The sequence below is a fragment of the Ovis canadensis genome, chromosome 15 (genome assembly GCF_042477335.2).
Source record: "Ovis canadensis isolate MfBH-ARS-UI-01 breed Bighorn chromosome 15, ARS-UI_OviCan_v2, whole genome shotgun sequence".
Classification (NCBI taxonomy): Eukaryota; Metazoa; Chordata; class Mammalia; order Artiodactyla; family Bovidae; genus Ovis; species Ovis canadensis.
In genome coordinates this window covers 53,875,517-53,889,531 of record NC_091259.1, presented here as the reverse complement: position 1 = coordinate 53,889,531, position 14,015 = coordinate 53,875,517, and the positions used below count along the sequence as shown (strand labels likewise).

The window sequence follows — 14,015 nt, the reverse complement described above, 5'->3', positions numbered from 1 at the left end:
TAATGTTTAGCTCTTTAGTGATGTTTATTTTCCAATTAGATAAGTTCTTATACTAATGTTTGTTCTCCAATTAGATGGGTTCTTTGTTTATCAAGATACAATTTAAAAAGTCAGAAACAGAGATTAAGAGAAAAAATCAGCTACCAGTGGGAAAGGCATCATCTCACTGGATTCATGTTGGCCATCCTATGGGAACTCTGATGGTATAAAACTATGAGACCATCATAACAAAAATTCACCAAGGATCCATTTGTTTCCAGGCAACTAAAGAAATAACATAAGAATGGAGCTTTGGAACTCCACCCTGGGAAGTGGCTTCATATTGATGGGGATTTTGAATGACAGTGGGTCTCCTGAGCTGCTCTGTGCCACAATCTCAGTCCTGTACACACTGGCCCTCACCAGCAATGGTCTGCTGCTTCTGGTCATCACAATGGATGCCCAGCTCCACGTGCCCATGTACCTCCTGCTCAGGCAGCTCTCTCTCATGGACCTCCTCTTCACGTCTGTTGTCACTCCCAAGGCCATTGTGGATTTTCTGCTCAGTGAAAACACCATCTCCTTTGGGGGCTGTGCCCTTCAGGTGTTCCTAGTACTGACCCTGGGTGGTGCAGAGGACCTCCTACTGGCCTTCATGGCCTATGACAGGTATGTGGCCATTTGTCATCCTCTGAACTACACGGTCCTCATGAGGCCGAGAGTTTGCTGGCTCATGGTGGCCACATCCTGGATTTTGGCATCCCTTAGTGCCATTGTATATACTGCGTATACCATGCACTATCCCTTTTGCAAAGCCCGTGAGATCAGCCACCTGCTCTGTGAGATTCCACCTCTGTTGAAGTTGGCCTGTGCAGATACTTCCAGATATGAACTCATGGTGTATGCGATGGGTGTGACCTTCTTGATTCCTCCTCTTGTTGCTATCCTTGCCTCCTACACACTAGTCCTGCTTACTGTGCTCCACATGCCCTCAAATGAAGGGAGGCAGAAAGCTCTGGTCACCTGCTCTTCCCACCTGACTGTGGTCGGGATGTTCTATGGAGCGGCCACATTCATGTATGTTCTGCCCAGTTCCCTCCACAGCCCCAAGCAGGACAACATCATCTCTGCCTTCTACACAATTGTCACCCCAGCCCTGAACCCCCTCATCTACAGCCTGAGGAATAAAGAGGTTATGAGTGCCTTGAGAAGGGTCCTACGAAAATATATGCTGTGGACACACTCCTGACACAGTTACAAAATAGACATGGTAGGGGACTAAGTTTCAGTCAATATCACGTATCAGTGATCAATAGCAGTAGATTTAGTCTGAAAAACTCCAATAGCCTCTTAAAATCAAAGGAAGACTTCTCTTGTTTGAACAAGATTCTTAGACTATTGCAGGAATATGGATCCTCAGAAGATATACTGGACCTCTTGTCTGTTATGTAGCTGTTGTTCAAATAATTATTCGGAAAGAAGAATCGATTTGTGTCTATGCATCTACTTCAGTTTCAAGGGACAGTTTTTGTTGAGATAATGGAAAAATCCAAATGGGAAAATTTAATAGTGACTTAATTTAAAATTAAAAGATAAAAACCAATAAAACTGAATGTAGAATTCCTCAATTTGAAATTAGGGTTAGAAATACAGCCATAGATACATCTATTGTTATATTGCTTGAATTTTTAAAATATATACTTTATTATAGATACAGAAAATTTTCAAAACATCAAGACAATTGTGACGTGAGTATATCTCCGTGTCCACATGAAAGGAGGGATATATATATATATATATATATATATATATATATATATATAATTTTCTAGCTACCTTAAATATGCCTTATTTCTGTGATTTGATTTACCAGTGTGGGAATATTTTGGACAAACCTGGTAACTTCAGTCTATTCAGTTAAGAGGTGACAAAGTACTCCTGTTCACATCATTGGAATTATTTTTGTGGATAGGGCTTTGTAAAGATTAAGAAATATATTTTTTTACAGAACTATCTTAAATTACTTAATCTATTAAGATCAACCATAATGCAAAGGCAAAAGCTAATCTATGAAACTATAATCCAAGTTCATTATAAAAACAGAAAATTTAGAAAGAAGCAAAAATCACCTATAAAGTTTCAGTTCAATTCAGTCACTCAGTCATGTCTGACTCTTTGCAACCCCATGGACTACACCACACCAGGCCTCCCTGTCCATCACCAACTCCTGGAGTTTACTCAAACTCATGTCCATTAAGTCAGTGATGTCATCCAACCATCTCATCCTCTGTCATCCCCTTCTCCTCCTGCTGTCAATGTTTCCCAGCATAATGGGTCTTTTCAAATGAGTCAGTTCATCAGGTGGCTAAGGTATTGGAGCTTCAGCTTCAGCATCAGTCCTTCCAGTGAGTATTCAGGACTGATTTCCTTTAGGATGGACTGGTTGGATCCCTTGAAGTCCAAGGGACTCTTAAGTTTGGCATTCACTTTTTTGGGTTATTCATACATGCAATTTACTGAATAGTTCTGTACATGTTGGTTAAGGTCTTGCTTTATTGTCATTTAAAATTTGGTGAAGCTTCTTCCTTGTGAAGAGGGAACACTATAGTGTAGGGGTGGAGAGAAGAGGAGGAGAGAGTGAGGGGGGTCAGAGTGCCGAGTGTAATATCTGCTGTCACTTTATCATCTGTGAACATTAAATTGAACCATTTGTGTCTCAGTTTGCTCATCTGAAAAGTGATGATAGTGATAAGATTTATGATAACCTCATGATGTTTTGCAGGGACTTGAATAAGATAATTACACACTTAGACCAGAGCCTGGCAAATAGTGCTTAATATATGCCAGCTGTTATATAAATAACTAGTAAATAGTCTTGATAAATGATCAATATAAAAGACTATGTAGTATCATCATTTGAATCCTATATAATGTATTTAGGGATTTGCTTACACTTAATTTTGTTCCCCCCAAATTTTCTTACAATGAATGTATGATTTTATGGTAGATCAAATTTCTAGAAGGGAAATTACTGGATATAGGCAAAAAAAAAATTTTAATTCTTGTTACAAAGAGCCAGAGCTGACTGCTTATGAGAAAGTTAGAAACTGTTTGCATACTAGCTAGCATTATGTGGGAGTGCCTGCCTCACTGTACTCTTTCTAGGGCTGTCTCATCATATGAACTCTTTGCTAATTTATTAAACATATCAATGAAAATGTAACAGATGTTTTCATTTATATTACTTCCTTGGTTTTATTTGAACTCTTTATTTTAGCTCTATATAGACAAAGCTCCCCAACAATTTGACAGTTATTCATGTTCCAACTTTTATTTTTAGTTTATTACCTAGATATGTAGTGGAATATGTTGGATAGAGAAGTGCTACAATATTTATGTCATTTCATATATTTATATTTTACTTTGTATTTTTAAGGCGATTGTGCCATTACAATTCCCATTTTTTGTTCAGACAAATTGCATATTTCTCTTAGATCTCTTTAATAATCTCACAAGTGACTTTAGCTTTAATTTCTCTGCAATTAATTTTTATGGTACATTATGGATGGTGAAACTTTAAGTTAATATGTTCCTAAATAGCTGATTTGACTTTTAGCTTCCTTAATAACTCTCTCCTATCATGTATCTTCTCATTATTATTTACAATCCCTTGACTATAAACTGTCTTCTTAGAAGTAGAGTAGTAGGGAGTATTTCTGGGTATATTCTCTAGTTTCTGTGTTTTGTAAGGGGTATCCTTTCCCATATTTCCTCATATGTCTTAAAGTTTTATCATCTGTTTATTCCTCCTGATGAACTTTTGAGTCATCTGCTAAATGTCTAAAAAATCCTATTAGTATATTAATTGCAATTGTATGTAACTCATACACTGATTTGGAAATAATGTCTTTTTGCAATACTCAGTCTTAAATTCCAGGGACATAGTATCCTATTGCCATACCCTAATAAACCTGTTATTCTTTTAAAAAATGCCCTGACTCTTAGCTTATGACTTTGCATCACTGAGAAAAGAGAAGGTGTCATATAGGACTCTCTCATCTTCCAATACCACATTTACCAGCCCATCTGCACATAGTGTTTTTTCTTTCAAAAGAGTCCATCATATTCTCTAGGTCCATCAATGTTGTTATATAAATGGTAGAATTGCTGGGGGTTTTTTTCTTTTTAAAAATTATTTTTATTTTACTTTACAATACTGTATTGGTTTTGCCATACATTGACAGAATTGCTGTTTTTATGACTAATATCCCATTGTCAAATAAAAAAGAGACCATCAGCGGCCAGATCCTCCATTAGTACTCTTCAGCCAGGCTCTCTCACTTTTCAAAGATATTGGTCTTGTAATTTCCTGCTTCCCTCTGTATCATCTCTCTCCTTACAAGAACATTTACTACAGGTTAGACACATGCTCCAGTATCTCCCATCTTAAAGAAGCTCCCCCTTGCAGTTCTCACAGCATTTCTCAGAGCAAATAGTCTTGAAAGACTTAACTGTACCTATAGCTTCTGATCCTTTTCTACCATTCATGATTCATGCCACCATAATCAGGCTGCCCTCACTCAATCCCTCAGCACTAGAGTAGTGCTTGTCAAACAGTGACAGAGGTGTATGACTCATCTGTCTGACAAAGAAATGAGTTTATATATTTTATAAAATGTGAATTTTAATACCAAACTAACAATTACCAATGAGCCTAAAAGGGCATAGAGATTAACAGCTACATTCCATAGAAGATATAATAAATCTTTATAATCTACATATCTCAGAAAGACTTTAAACAAAGAGGAGCCTGGTGGGCTGCAGTCCATGGGATGTCTAGGAGTGGGACACAACTGAGCAACTTCACTTTCACTTTTCACTTTCATGCATTGGAGAAGGAAATGGCAACCCACTTCCTTTCTTGCCTGGAGGATCCCAGGGACGGGGGAGCCAGATGGGCTGCTGTCTATGGGGTTGCAGAGTCGGACACGACTGAAGCGACTTAGCAGCAGCAGCAAGAATATTTCCAGAATTGCCAAATAGTCAGGATTTAACTCATTAATTTTCAGTTCCCAACTCTGTATGTGTGTGTATGTGTGTGTCCCCAAATGACTTTCTGTCTTGAATTGCACATCCCTGTTTACTTGCTTAAATGACCTTGCTCATTACCTCCAAACTTCTTTTTTCTTTAAATGCTAATACCAGGATGATTGCTTTACAATGTTGTGTTGATTTCTGCCGTATATCAGCATGAGTCAGCCATAGATTGCAGCCTTCCCCCTTGCCACCTGCCACCCCATCCCATCCCTCCATGTTGTCACAGAACACTGGACTAAACTCCCTGTCTCATACAGCAAATTCCCACTGGCTGTCTGTTTTACCTGTGGTTATGTATGTTTCAATACTACTCTCTCAACTCGTCCTACCCTCTCCTTCCCCCGCTGTGCTCTATGTCTATATCTCTATTACTGCCCTACAAATATGAATAGGTTCATCAGTACCATTTTTCTAGATACCATATATATGTGTTCATATACAACATTTGTTTTTCTCTTTCTGACTCTCTTCACTCTGTATAACAGGCTCTAGGTTCATCTGTCTCACTAGAACTGACTCAAATTCCTGTGTATGGCTAATATTTCATTGTATTAGTATATATGTACTACCCCTTCTTTATCCATTCATCTGTCAATGGACATGTAGGTTGCTTCCATGTCCTGGCAGTTGTGAATAGTATTGCAATGAACAAAAATTTTGAACACTTCATGAATCTTTTGCCGTCCTTACACAGGGGCCACACTAATCTTTTCTGTATTGTTCCAATTTCAGTATATGTGCTGCTAAAGTAAGCACTTTCTTCACGTTTAGCCAGAATTTAAAAACTCTATATTTTATCGCTTAACAGAATGAAAAATGAGAATAAAATTGGGAATGAAAATGGATTAGTCACAATGGAAAACAGTTCCTTATCAACTTAATGCACTTATCATACATAACTGAGCAAGCTCGCTACAAGGTACTTACCCAAGTGAATAGCAACTTATGTTTACTCAAAAACCTATATGTGAATATTTAGAATGACTTTTTCCGCCAACAACAGAAACTGGAAACAACATGAACGGCCCTTAACTAGTGAATGGATAAACAAATTATGTACACCCACACAACTGAACACCGCTCAGCAAAAAATGGTAACAGACTACTAATAGCAGAATTTGGATGAATCTCAAACAAATTATGTTAAGTGAAAGGAGCTAGATTCAAAATATCTGAAACCATTCATATAACATGCAGGAAAACGTGAAAACAGGAGCAACAGTAAACAGATCAGAGAGTTGGCAAGAGTTTGGGTGCGGTTGAGATATCAATACCAAAGGGCAACGGAGAATTTGGAGAGTCAATACAACTTCTCTATCTTGATTTGGTGGTGGTTATATACTATATTGGAGAAGGCAATGGCACCCCAGTCCAGTACTCTTGCCTGGAAAATCCCATGGATGGAGGAGCCTGGTGGGCTGCAGTCCATGGGGGTCACGAAGAGTCAGACACGACCGAGAAACTTCCCTTTCACTTTTCACTTTCATGCACTGGAGAAGGAAATGGCAACCCACTACAGTCTGCCAGGAGAATCCCAGGGACAGGGGAGCCTGGTGGGCTGCCATCTATGGGGTCGCACAGAGTCGGACACAACTGAAGCGATTTAGCAGCAGCAGCAGCAGATACTATATATATTTGTCAAAACCTGCAAAATATGTACTAAAAATGGTGAACTTTCTTGTATGAAAATTGTACCTTAATAAAAATGAAAAAAATGTGGGAAATAATAATTGGAGATAAATATATATGAAGCTTTTAATATTCTACTCCGACAGCCTTCTTTAAGTACTAATAGAGAAATTCCCCTGCCATTTTTTTTATTTTTGTCAAGAATTTCAATTGTACTGTTTTGAAATACAAATATATTTATTATTGGTCAGTTAAAATTAGCAACACATATATTGAGCCAATTTCTGTGTTCACTATTGCTTCCTGTATTATAAACATTATAAAATTATTTTATTGGGGCATCTTTGGTGGTAAAGTCTTGTGCTTCTGTTTGTAGTTTGTTTTCACTCTCTAATGATACTTTATCTATGCATGGAGAGAACTCTATGTGGGGGCAGTTATGTTCCCTCATTGCTTTTGAAGGTGTTTCTTTCTTGTCTGATTACTGTCAGTGAAAACTCCACTATCTTCTGTCTGTATCTGTCTTTGTCAGTGGGAAATCTGTCATTTTTCTCTGAGAGCATTTAAAAGATTTTCATTAACACTAACATTCTCCAACTTCATTACTGTCTCTATTTCTTCTTGTTGTTCCTGCCCAGTATTCACAGATTTTCATACTTTCTCTTCAGATGTTACTGTGGCAGACAATAATAACACCAAACACACATACTTATGTAGAGGTTACAACAGGTGGCCAGAGGTGGCTCAGACAGTAAAGAATGTGCCTGCAATGCAGGAGGCCTGGGTTTGAATCCTAGGTTGGGAAATCCCCTGGAGAAGGGAACAGCTACCTTCTCTAATATTCTGGCCTGGAGAATTCTGGCTTGGATTGCAATTCCCCCAGGCCTGGGTCACAGAGAGCTGGACACGACTGAGCGACTTTCACACAAAGGTCAATAAAGGGAAGACCTGGTAATTACAAACTTCACAGAGCATAGTCAGATTGATTTAAATAGTCCAGTCTAAGAGGATAATAAGAGAGGCCAGGGTTATGGAGGTAAAAAGCAACATTTCACAGACGCCTTAAAACCCACCTTAAATCTGAGGTAGAGGGCTGGCTGACCATGAAAGGGACCTTTGCTTCCTGCTCAGTTCTGTCAGTAATTTGGAAACAGGCCATCAGTGCCTCCCTTAGGTGACATAGAAACCCAGGGCCTCCAAGCTCATTTAGTGAGAGAAGAGTGCAGGGATACAGGATCAGGAAACAGGCCCAAAGGGATTCATTACCATCCTGTTTCTACGACCAGCTTTTCCAGGGGAGACCATTTCAGCTGAGAGGTTAGGCTACGTCCCCCTAAACACAGGGGTAGAATGGAGGTGGTGGGGTCATGGGATGAGGAAACTGGGCAGCCTCCCCCAGGACAGGCCCTGGCTCGGTGTTGGCCCCAGGGACAGTGAGATCAGTCATTGCTGGGTCTCCTTTGAGCAGCCTTTCTAATATCTACTTCCTCCAGATACCCACTGCTCTCATTTTTTCTCCCAGACCCCAGCAAGAGCAGCATCAGTTCCCATGAACTTTGACAAATGCACCATAGCTAGATGAGCCTCTTACTTGAGGAGCTGTGTGACAGAAGCACACAGCTTCTGAATTAGAAGTTTCTCCTAATTCTCTACAGGCTTGAGAAGAGGTAAGCAATATTCTTGTTCCATAGAAACTTCCAAAGCCCAAGGACTCAGCTATCTGTCTGTAAGTGCCACATTTCCAGAGCACATCTGCAGAGGAACTGAAGGAACAGGAGTCCTATACTTCTCTTGGTCAGACTCCTCAAACTTCTAACCCAACTTAGCAAAAATTTTACAAATTGAATACTGCTGGAAAGGTCTTATCTTCCTTCTCTTCATAAAAAGCTTATTTTACTTTATTTTATTTATTCACCTCTTTCGACTGCACTGTGCAGCATGTGGCATCCTGGTTCCCAGACCAGGGTTTGAACCCTTGCTCCCTGCAGCAGCAGCGCAGAGTCTTAACCACCGGACCACCAGGGAAGTCCCCTTCCTTCTCCTTTTCTACTGGATCTTCCTTGACCCTTAAACAATCCCCTGGGTAGTCTGTGTGGTCAAGCGGCTAGGTTTCTCAGCCACCTGAGGTAAGAATATTGTCTCACTTTCAGGGATGTGTGTAGCCTCTTAAAAGATGAAGCCCAGTGCAGACCTAACAACTTCAGCTTCTCTGCCTTCTAGGATCTCTGGTGCTTGGGCTCTGTACCTCATCCCAACTCCCTTTATTCTTGGCTTTCTAAACATGTAGAGGAACCAGTGAGGACTGATGGAAAATTCTATGCTACATCCCAGGCCAGGGTATCTGCTTCCTGGTGAAAGCATCAGGACCTGTCTTCAGATTCCATGTACTTTTTCTGTCTTCTGATAAATGTATTTACTCTTAGATTATAATAAATGCCTCCAAAAGAACTTTAAAAAGCACCTGATAGGTCTATCACATGCTCTAACACCTTTTTACTATTAAAATCCTATAAACCCCATAGGGACTAATAGAAACCAGTAAATGTCAAATCTGTGACACAGTAAAGGGAAATGACTTAGAGAAATATGTTTCACTTACAGATTCTTATGTTCAGAGTTGGATTTATCTGCCCAGTTCCTAAGATGCATGAGGCTGATTTCTGTCAACCTCAGATCCCTGTCTGTTTGATTTTCTCCCTGAGATTGGGTACCACACCCCAAGCACAGCTTCCAGAACAGGAACTTACCTTCCTCTTCTTTGTGGCTCCTCAGTGGTGTGTGGATACTCTGGCCCTGCAGGAGGGAGAATGGGGATCTGGATAAGATGCAAGAGAGAAAAGTTAGGATTATTGAGCCTGATTACAGCATACAACATGAACTCTTTTGCTTCCAACATCTTTTACCCACTTCTGCCCAAAACAATCTGAATTTCTTGAGTAGGTCCTTATTTTTTATCATATTTCTCAGTAGTCTCAGGCTGACATTTTATCATAACCTGTTTTAAAAAAAAAAACCTCCTTTTTTTTTTTTTGCATTGATTCTAAAGTTTTAGCTCTAATAGTGACAGTACCTCAAACTCAACAATCTCTAGTCTCAGACAGTCTATAATCCCTTCCCTCTTAGGTTCATAGAGAGTGAAAGCCTGGTCCAGTGAACTAAGTTGGACATACTCTATCTCTTCTAACGAGGCTGTGACTACAGTTTTGAATGCTGTAAGCAAAGCGAACCTAAGTTATTTGGGGAAGTATATTGAGGTGCTTTATTGACATCACATTTCTGTACCTGTTTTAGTATTACATTTTCAAAATAGGCCTATGCAGAACAGACTGGGTATGTAAATCTTTTGATTAAAAATTATACTTAAAACCTAAGTACCAGAAAAATCAGAAGCATGGATGTCAGAATATTGCTTTATTGTTATGAGAGAGGTGATTTGATCTTTCTGGGGAGATACATATTTAGGGTTTAGATACTGAATAATATTCTCATCGAGTGACCTCTTACTGTTTAGCTATTACTGTGATGCTTATTCTCCCAACTAGATGTGTTCTTTTTAGCAAGATATAAAGAGTCACAAATTGAGAGATCAAGAGGAAAAATCAGTTACCATTGGCTTGGCCATCCTACAGGGCCTCCGATGTTACAAAACTATGGAGTCATCATAACAAAAATTCACCAAGAATCTACTTTGTTCTAGGCAACTAAAGAAACAACACAGAATGGAGCACTGGAACTCCACCCTGGGAAGTGGCTTCATATTGTTGGGGATTCTGAATAACAGTGGGTTTCCTGGGCTGCTTTGTGCCACAGTCTCAGTCCTGTACATGCTGGCCCTCACCAGCAATGGCCTGCTGCTCCTGGTTATCACAATGGATGCCTGGCTCCACGTGCCCATGTACCTCCTGCTCAGGCAGCTCTCTCTCATGGACCTCCTCTTCACGTCTGTTGTCACTCCCAAGGCCATTGTGGATTTTCTGCTCAGTGAAAACACCATCTCCTTTGGGGGCTGTGCCCTTCAGATGTTCCTGGCACTGACCCTGGGTGGTGCAGAGGACCTCCTACTGGCCTTCATGGCCTATGACAGGTATGTGGCCATTTGTCATCCTCTGAACTACATGGTCCTCATGAGGCCGAGGGTCTGCTGGCTCATGGTGGCCACATCCTGGGTCCTGGCTTCCTTGAATGCATTATGTCATACCCTGTATACCATGCACTTCCCTTTCTGCATGTCCCGGAAAATCAACCACCTACTGTGTGAGATTCCACCTCTATTGAAGTTGGCCTGTGAAGATGCCTCTAGATATGAACTCATGTTGTATGTGACTGGTGTGACCTTCCTGATTCCACCTCTTGTTGCTATCCTTGCCTCCTACACACTAATCCTGCTTACTGTGCTCCACATGCCCTCAAATGAAGGGAGGCAGAAAGCCCTGGTCACCTGCTCTTCCCACCTGACTGTGGTCGGGATGTTCTATGGAGCGGCCACATTCATGTATGTTCTGCCCAGTTCCCTCCACAGCCCCAAGCAGGACAACATCATCTCTGTCTTCTACACGATTGTCACCCCAGCCCTGAACCCCCTCATCTACAGCCTGAGAAATAAAGAGGTTATGGGGGCCTTAAGAAGAGTCCTACGAAAATATATGCTATAAACACACTTCACCATCTTGGGAGAGCTTATAGCTTGACACCAAAATTCATTCCTCCTCAAAGTCAGAAGTTTTCTGCTAAAAATGAAATAGTCATGGCAAAAACACCGTAGTGGAGAGTATATCTTTTAATAGAAAAATGAAGAATTTAGCTTTACTTGTCAAATGCTGTTTTAAATTGTCTTTCTGTGAAGTAATTTATGAGATATGTATCAGACTGTATTTATGTAATTACTCACTTATTTATTTTTATTGAATTATAGTTGGTTTACAACATTGTATTGATTTTCTCTATATAGCAAAGTGACTCAGTTATACATATATTCATTCATATTATACATATATATTCATTTTTATATTATTTTCCATTATGGCTTATTTTAGGATATTGAATATAACTTCCTCTTCTATACAGTAAGACCTTGTTTGTTCATTCTGTAAATGGTTTGATTTGCTAACCCCGAACTCCTAGTCTATCCCTTCTCCTCCTTCCCTCTTCCTTGGCAACCAGAAGTCTGTTGTCTATGTCTGTGAGTCTGTTTCTATTTTGTAAGCAGTTTCCTTGGTGTTATAGTTTAGATTCCACATATAGGTGATATCCTATGGTCTTCTTTCTCCTTCTGACTTACTTCACTTGGTATGATGATCTCTGTTTCCATCCATGTTCCTGTTGGGCGCTTGTGCTTGGCTGCTCAGTCATATCCAACTCTTTGGGACACTTTGGACTGTAGACCACCAGGCTCCTCTGTGGTATCTTTCAGGCAAGAACACAGAAGTGGCTCGCCACCTACCTTCTCCAGGGGATCTTCCTGACCCAAGGAATGAACTCCTGTCTCCAAAAGTGAAAGTGTTAGTCACTCAGTCACATTCAACTCTTTGTGACCCCATGAACTGTGTAGTTCAACCAGGCTTCTCTCTCCATAGAATTCTCCAGGCAAGAATAATGGAGTGGTGCAGTTCAGTTCAGTTCTGTCTCTCAGTCCTGTCCGACTCTTTGCGACCCCATGAATCGCAGAACGCCAGGCCTCCCTGTCCATCACCAACTCCCGGAATTCACTCAAACTCATGTCCATCAGGTCGGTGATGCTGTCCAGCCATCTCATTCTCTGTCATCCCCTTCTCCTCCTGCCCCCAATCCCTCCCAGCATCAGAGTCTTTTCCAGTGAATCAACTCTTCGCATGAGGAGGCCAAAGTATTGGAGTTGCAGCTTCAGCATCAGTCCTTTCAAAGAACACCCAGGACTGATCTCCTTTAGAATGGACTGGTTGGATCTCCTTGCAGTCCAAGGGACCCTCAAGAGTCTTCTCCAACACCACAGTTCAAAAGCATCAGTTCTTCAGCACTCAGCCTTCTTCACAGTCCAACTCTCACATCCATACATGACCACAGGAAAAGCCATAACCTTGACTAGACGGACCTTTTTTGGCAAAGTAATGTCTCTGCTTTTGAATATGCTATCTAGGTTGAACATAACTCTCCTTCCAAGGAGTAAGCATCTTTTAAGTTCATGGCTGCAATCACCATCTGCAGTGATTTTGGAGCCCAAAAAAATAGTCTGACACTGTTTCCACTGTTTCCCCATCTATTTCCCATGAAGTGATGGGACTGGATGCCATGATCTTTGTTTTCTGAATGTTGAGCTTTAAGCCAACGTTTTCACTCTCCTCTTTCACTTTCATCAAGAGGCTTTTTAGTTCCTCTTCACTTTCTGCCATAAGGGTGGTGTCATCTGCATATCGGAAGTTATTGATATTTCTCCTAGCAATCTTGATTCCAGCTTGTGCTTCTTCTAGCCCAGTGTTTCTCATGATGTACTCTGCATAGAAGTTAAATAAGCAGGGTGACAATATAGAGCCTTGACTTACTCCTTTTACTATTTGGAACCAGTCACAGACTGTTCCATGTCCAGTTCTAAGTTTCTCAAGAGGCAGGTCAGGTGGTCTGGTATTCCCATCTCTTTCAGAATTTTCCACAGTTTATTGTGATCCACATAGTCCAAGGCTTTGGCATAGTCAATAAAGCAGAAATAGATGTTTTTCTGGAACTCTCTTGCTTTTTCCATGATCCAGCGGATGTTGGCAATTTGATCTCTGGTTCCTCTGCCTTTCCTAAAACCAGCTTGAACATCTGGAAGTTCACAGTTCACGTATTGCTGAAGCCTGGCTTGGAGAATTTTGAGCATTACTTTACTAGCGTGTGAGATGAGTGCAATTGTGTGGTAGTTTGAGCATTCTTTGGCATTGCCTTTCTTTGGGATTGGAATGAAAAGTGACCTTTTCCAGTCCTGTGGCCACTGCTGAGTTTTCCAAATTTGCTGGCATGTTGAGTGCAGCACTTTCACAGCATCATCTTTCAGGATTTGAAGTAGCTCAACTGGAATTCCATCACCTCCACTAGCTTTGTTCGTAGCCATTCCCTACTCCAGGGGATCTTCCTGACCCAGGGAACAAACCCAGTCCCCTGCATTGCAGGCAGATTCTTTACCATCTGAGCCATCAGAGAAGCCCCCATCTTTCTATAACGACCCTTTCAAGAAGGTTAGTGGGTCTAAAATTTGTACAAAACTCAAGTTCCTTGTCCCTGCTACATGGTCTTTGCTTAGGTTTCCAAGTTGAATTTTCTTTTTGGGGCCCTTATATTGGTTCAGTATGGACTCCTGC

General features: G+C 40.7%; 2 protein-coding genes and 1 non-coding gene across 3 annotated transcripts; 2 read left to right on the top strand and 1 right to left on the bottom strand.

Moving 5' to 3' along the window:
• Positions 1-283: 283 nt before the first annotated feature.
• Positions 284-1,228, top strand: LOC138420554 (olfactory receptor 2AG1). The gene has a single exon (XM_069553846.1). It carries the CDS (start codon positions 284-286, stop codon positions 1,226-1,228), a length of 945 nt encoding a protein of 314 aa, XP_069409947.1.
• Positions 1,229-5,726: 4,498 nt separating this feature from the next.
• LOC138421426 (U6 spliceosomal RNA) lies at positions 5,727-5,832 on the bottom strand. Its single transcript, XR_011249504.1, has one exon. It is a non-coding gene; the product is annotated as a U6 spliceosomal RNA (small nuclear RNA).
• A 4,592-nt stretch (positions 5,833-10,424) lies between these two features.
• On the top strand, positions 10,425-11,357 carry LOC138420535 (olfactory receptor 2AG1-like). Its single transcript, XM_069553771.1, has one exon. It carries the CDS (start codon positions 10,425-10,427, stop codon positions 11,355-11,357), a length of 933 nt encoding a protein of 310 aa, XP_069409872.1.
• The last annotated feature ends 2,658 nt before the right edge of the window (positions 11,358-14,015 follow it).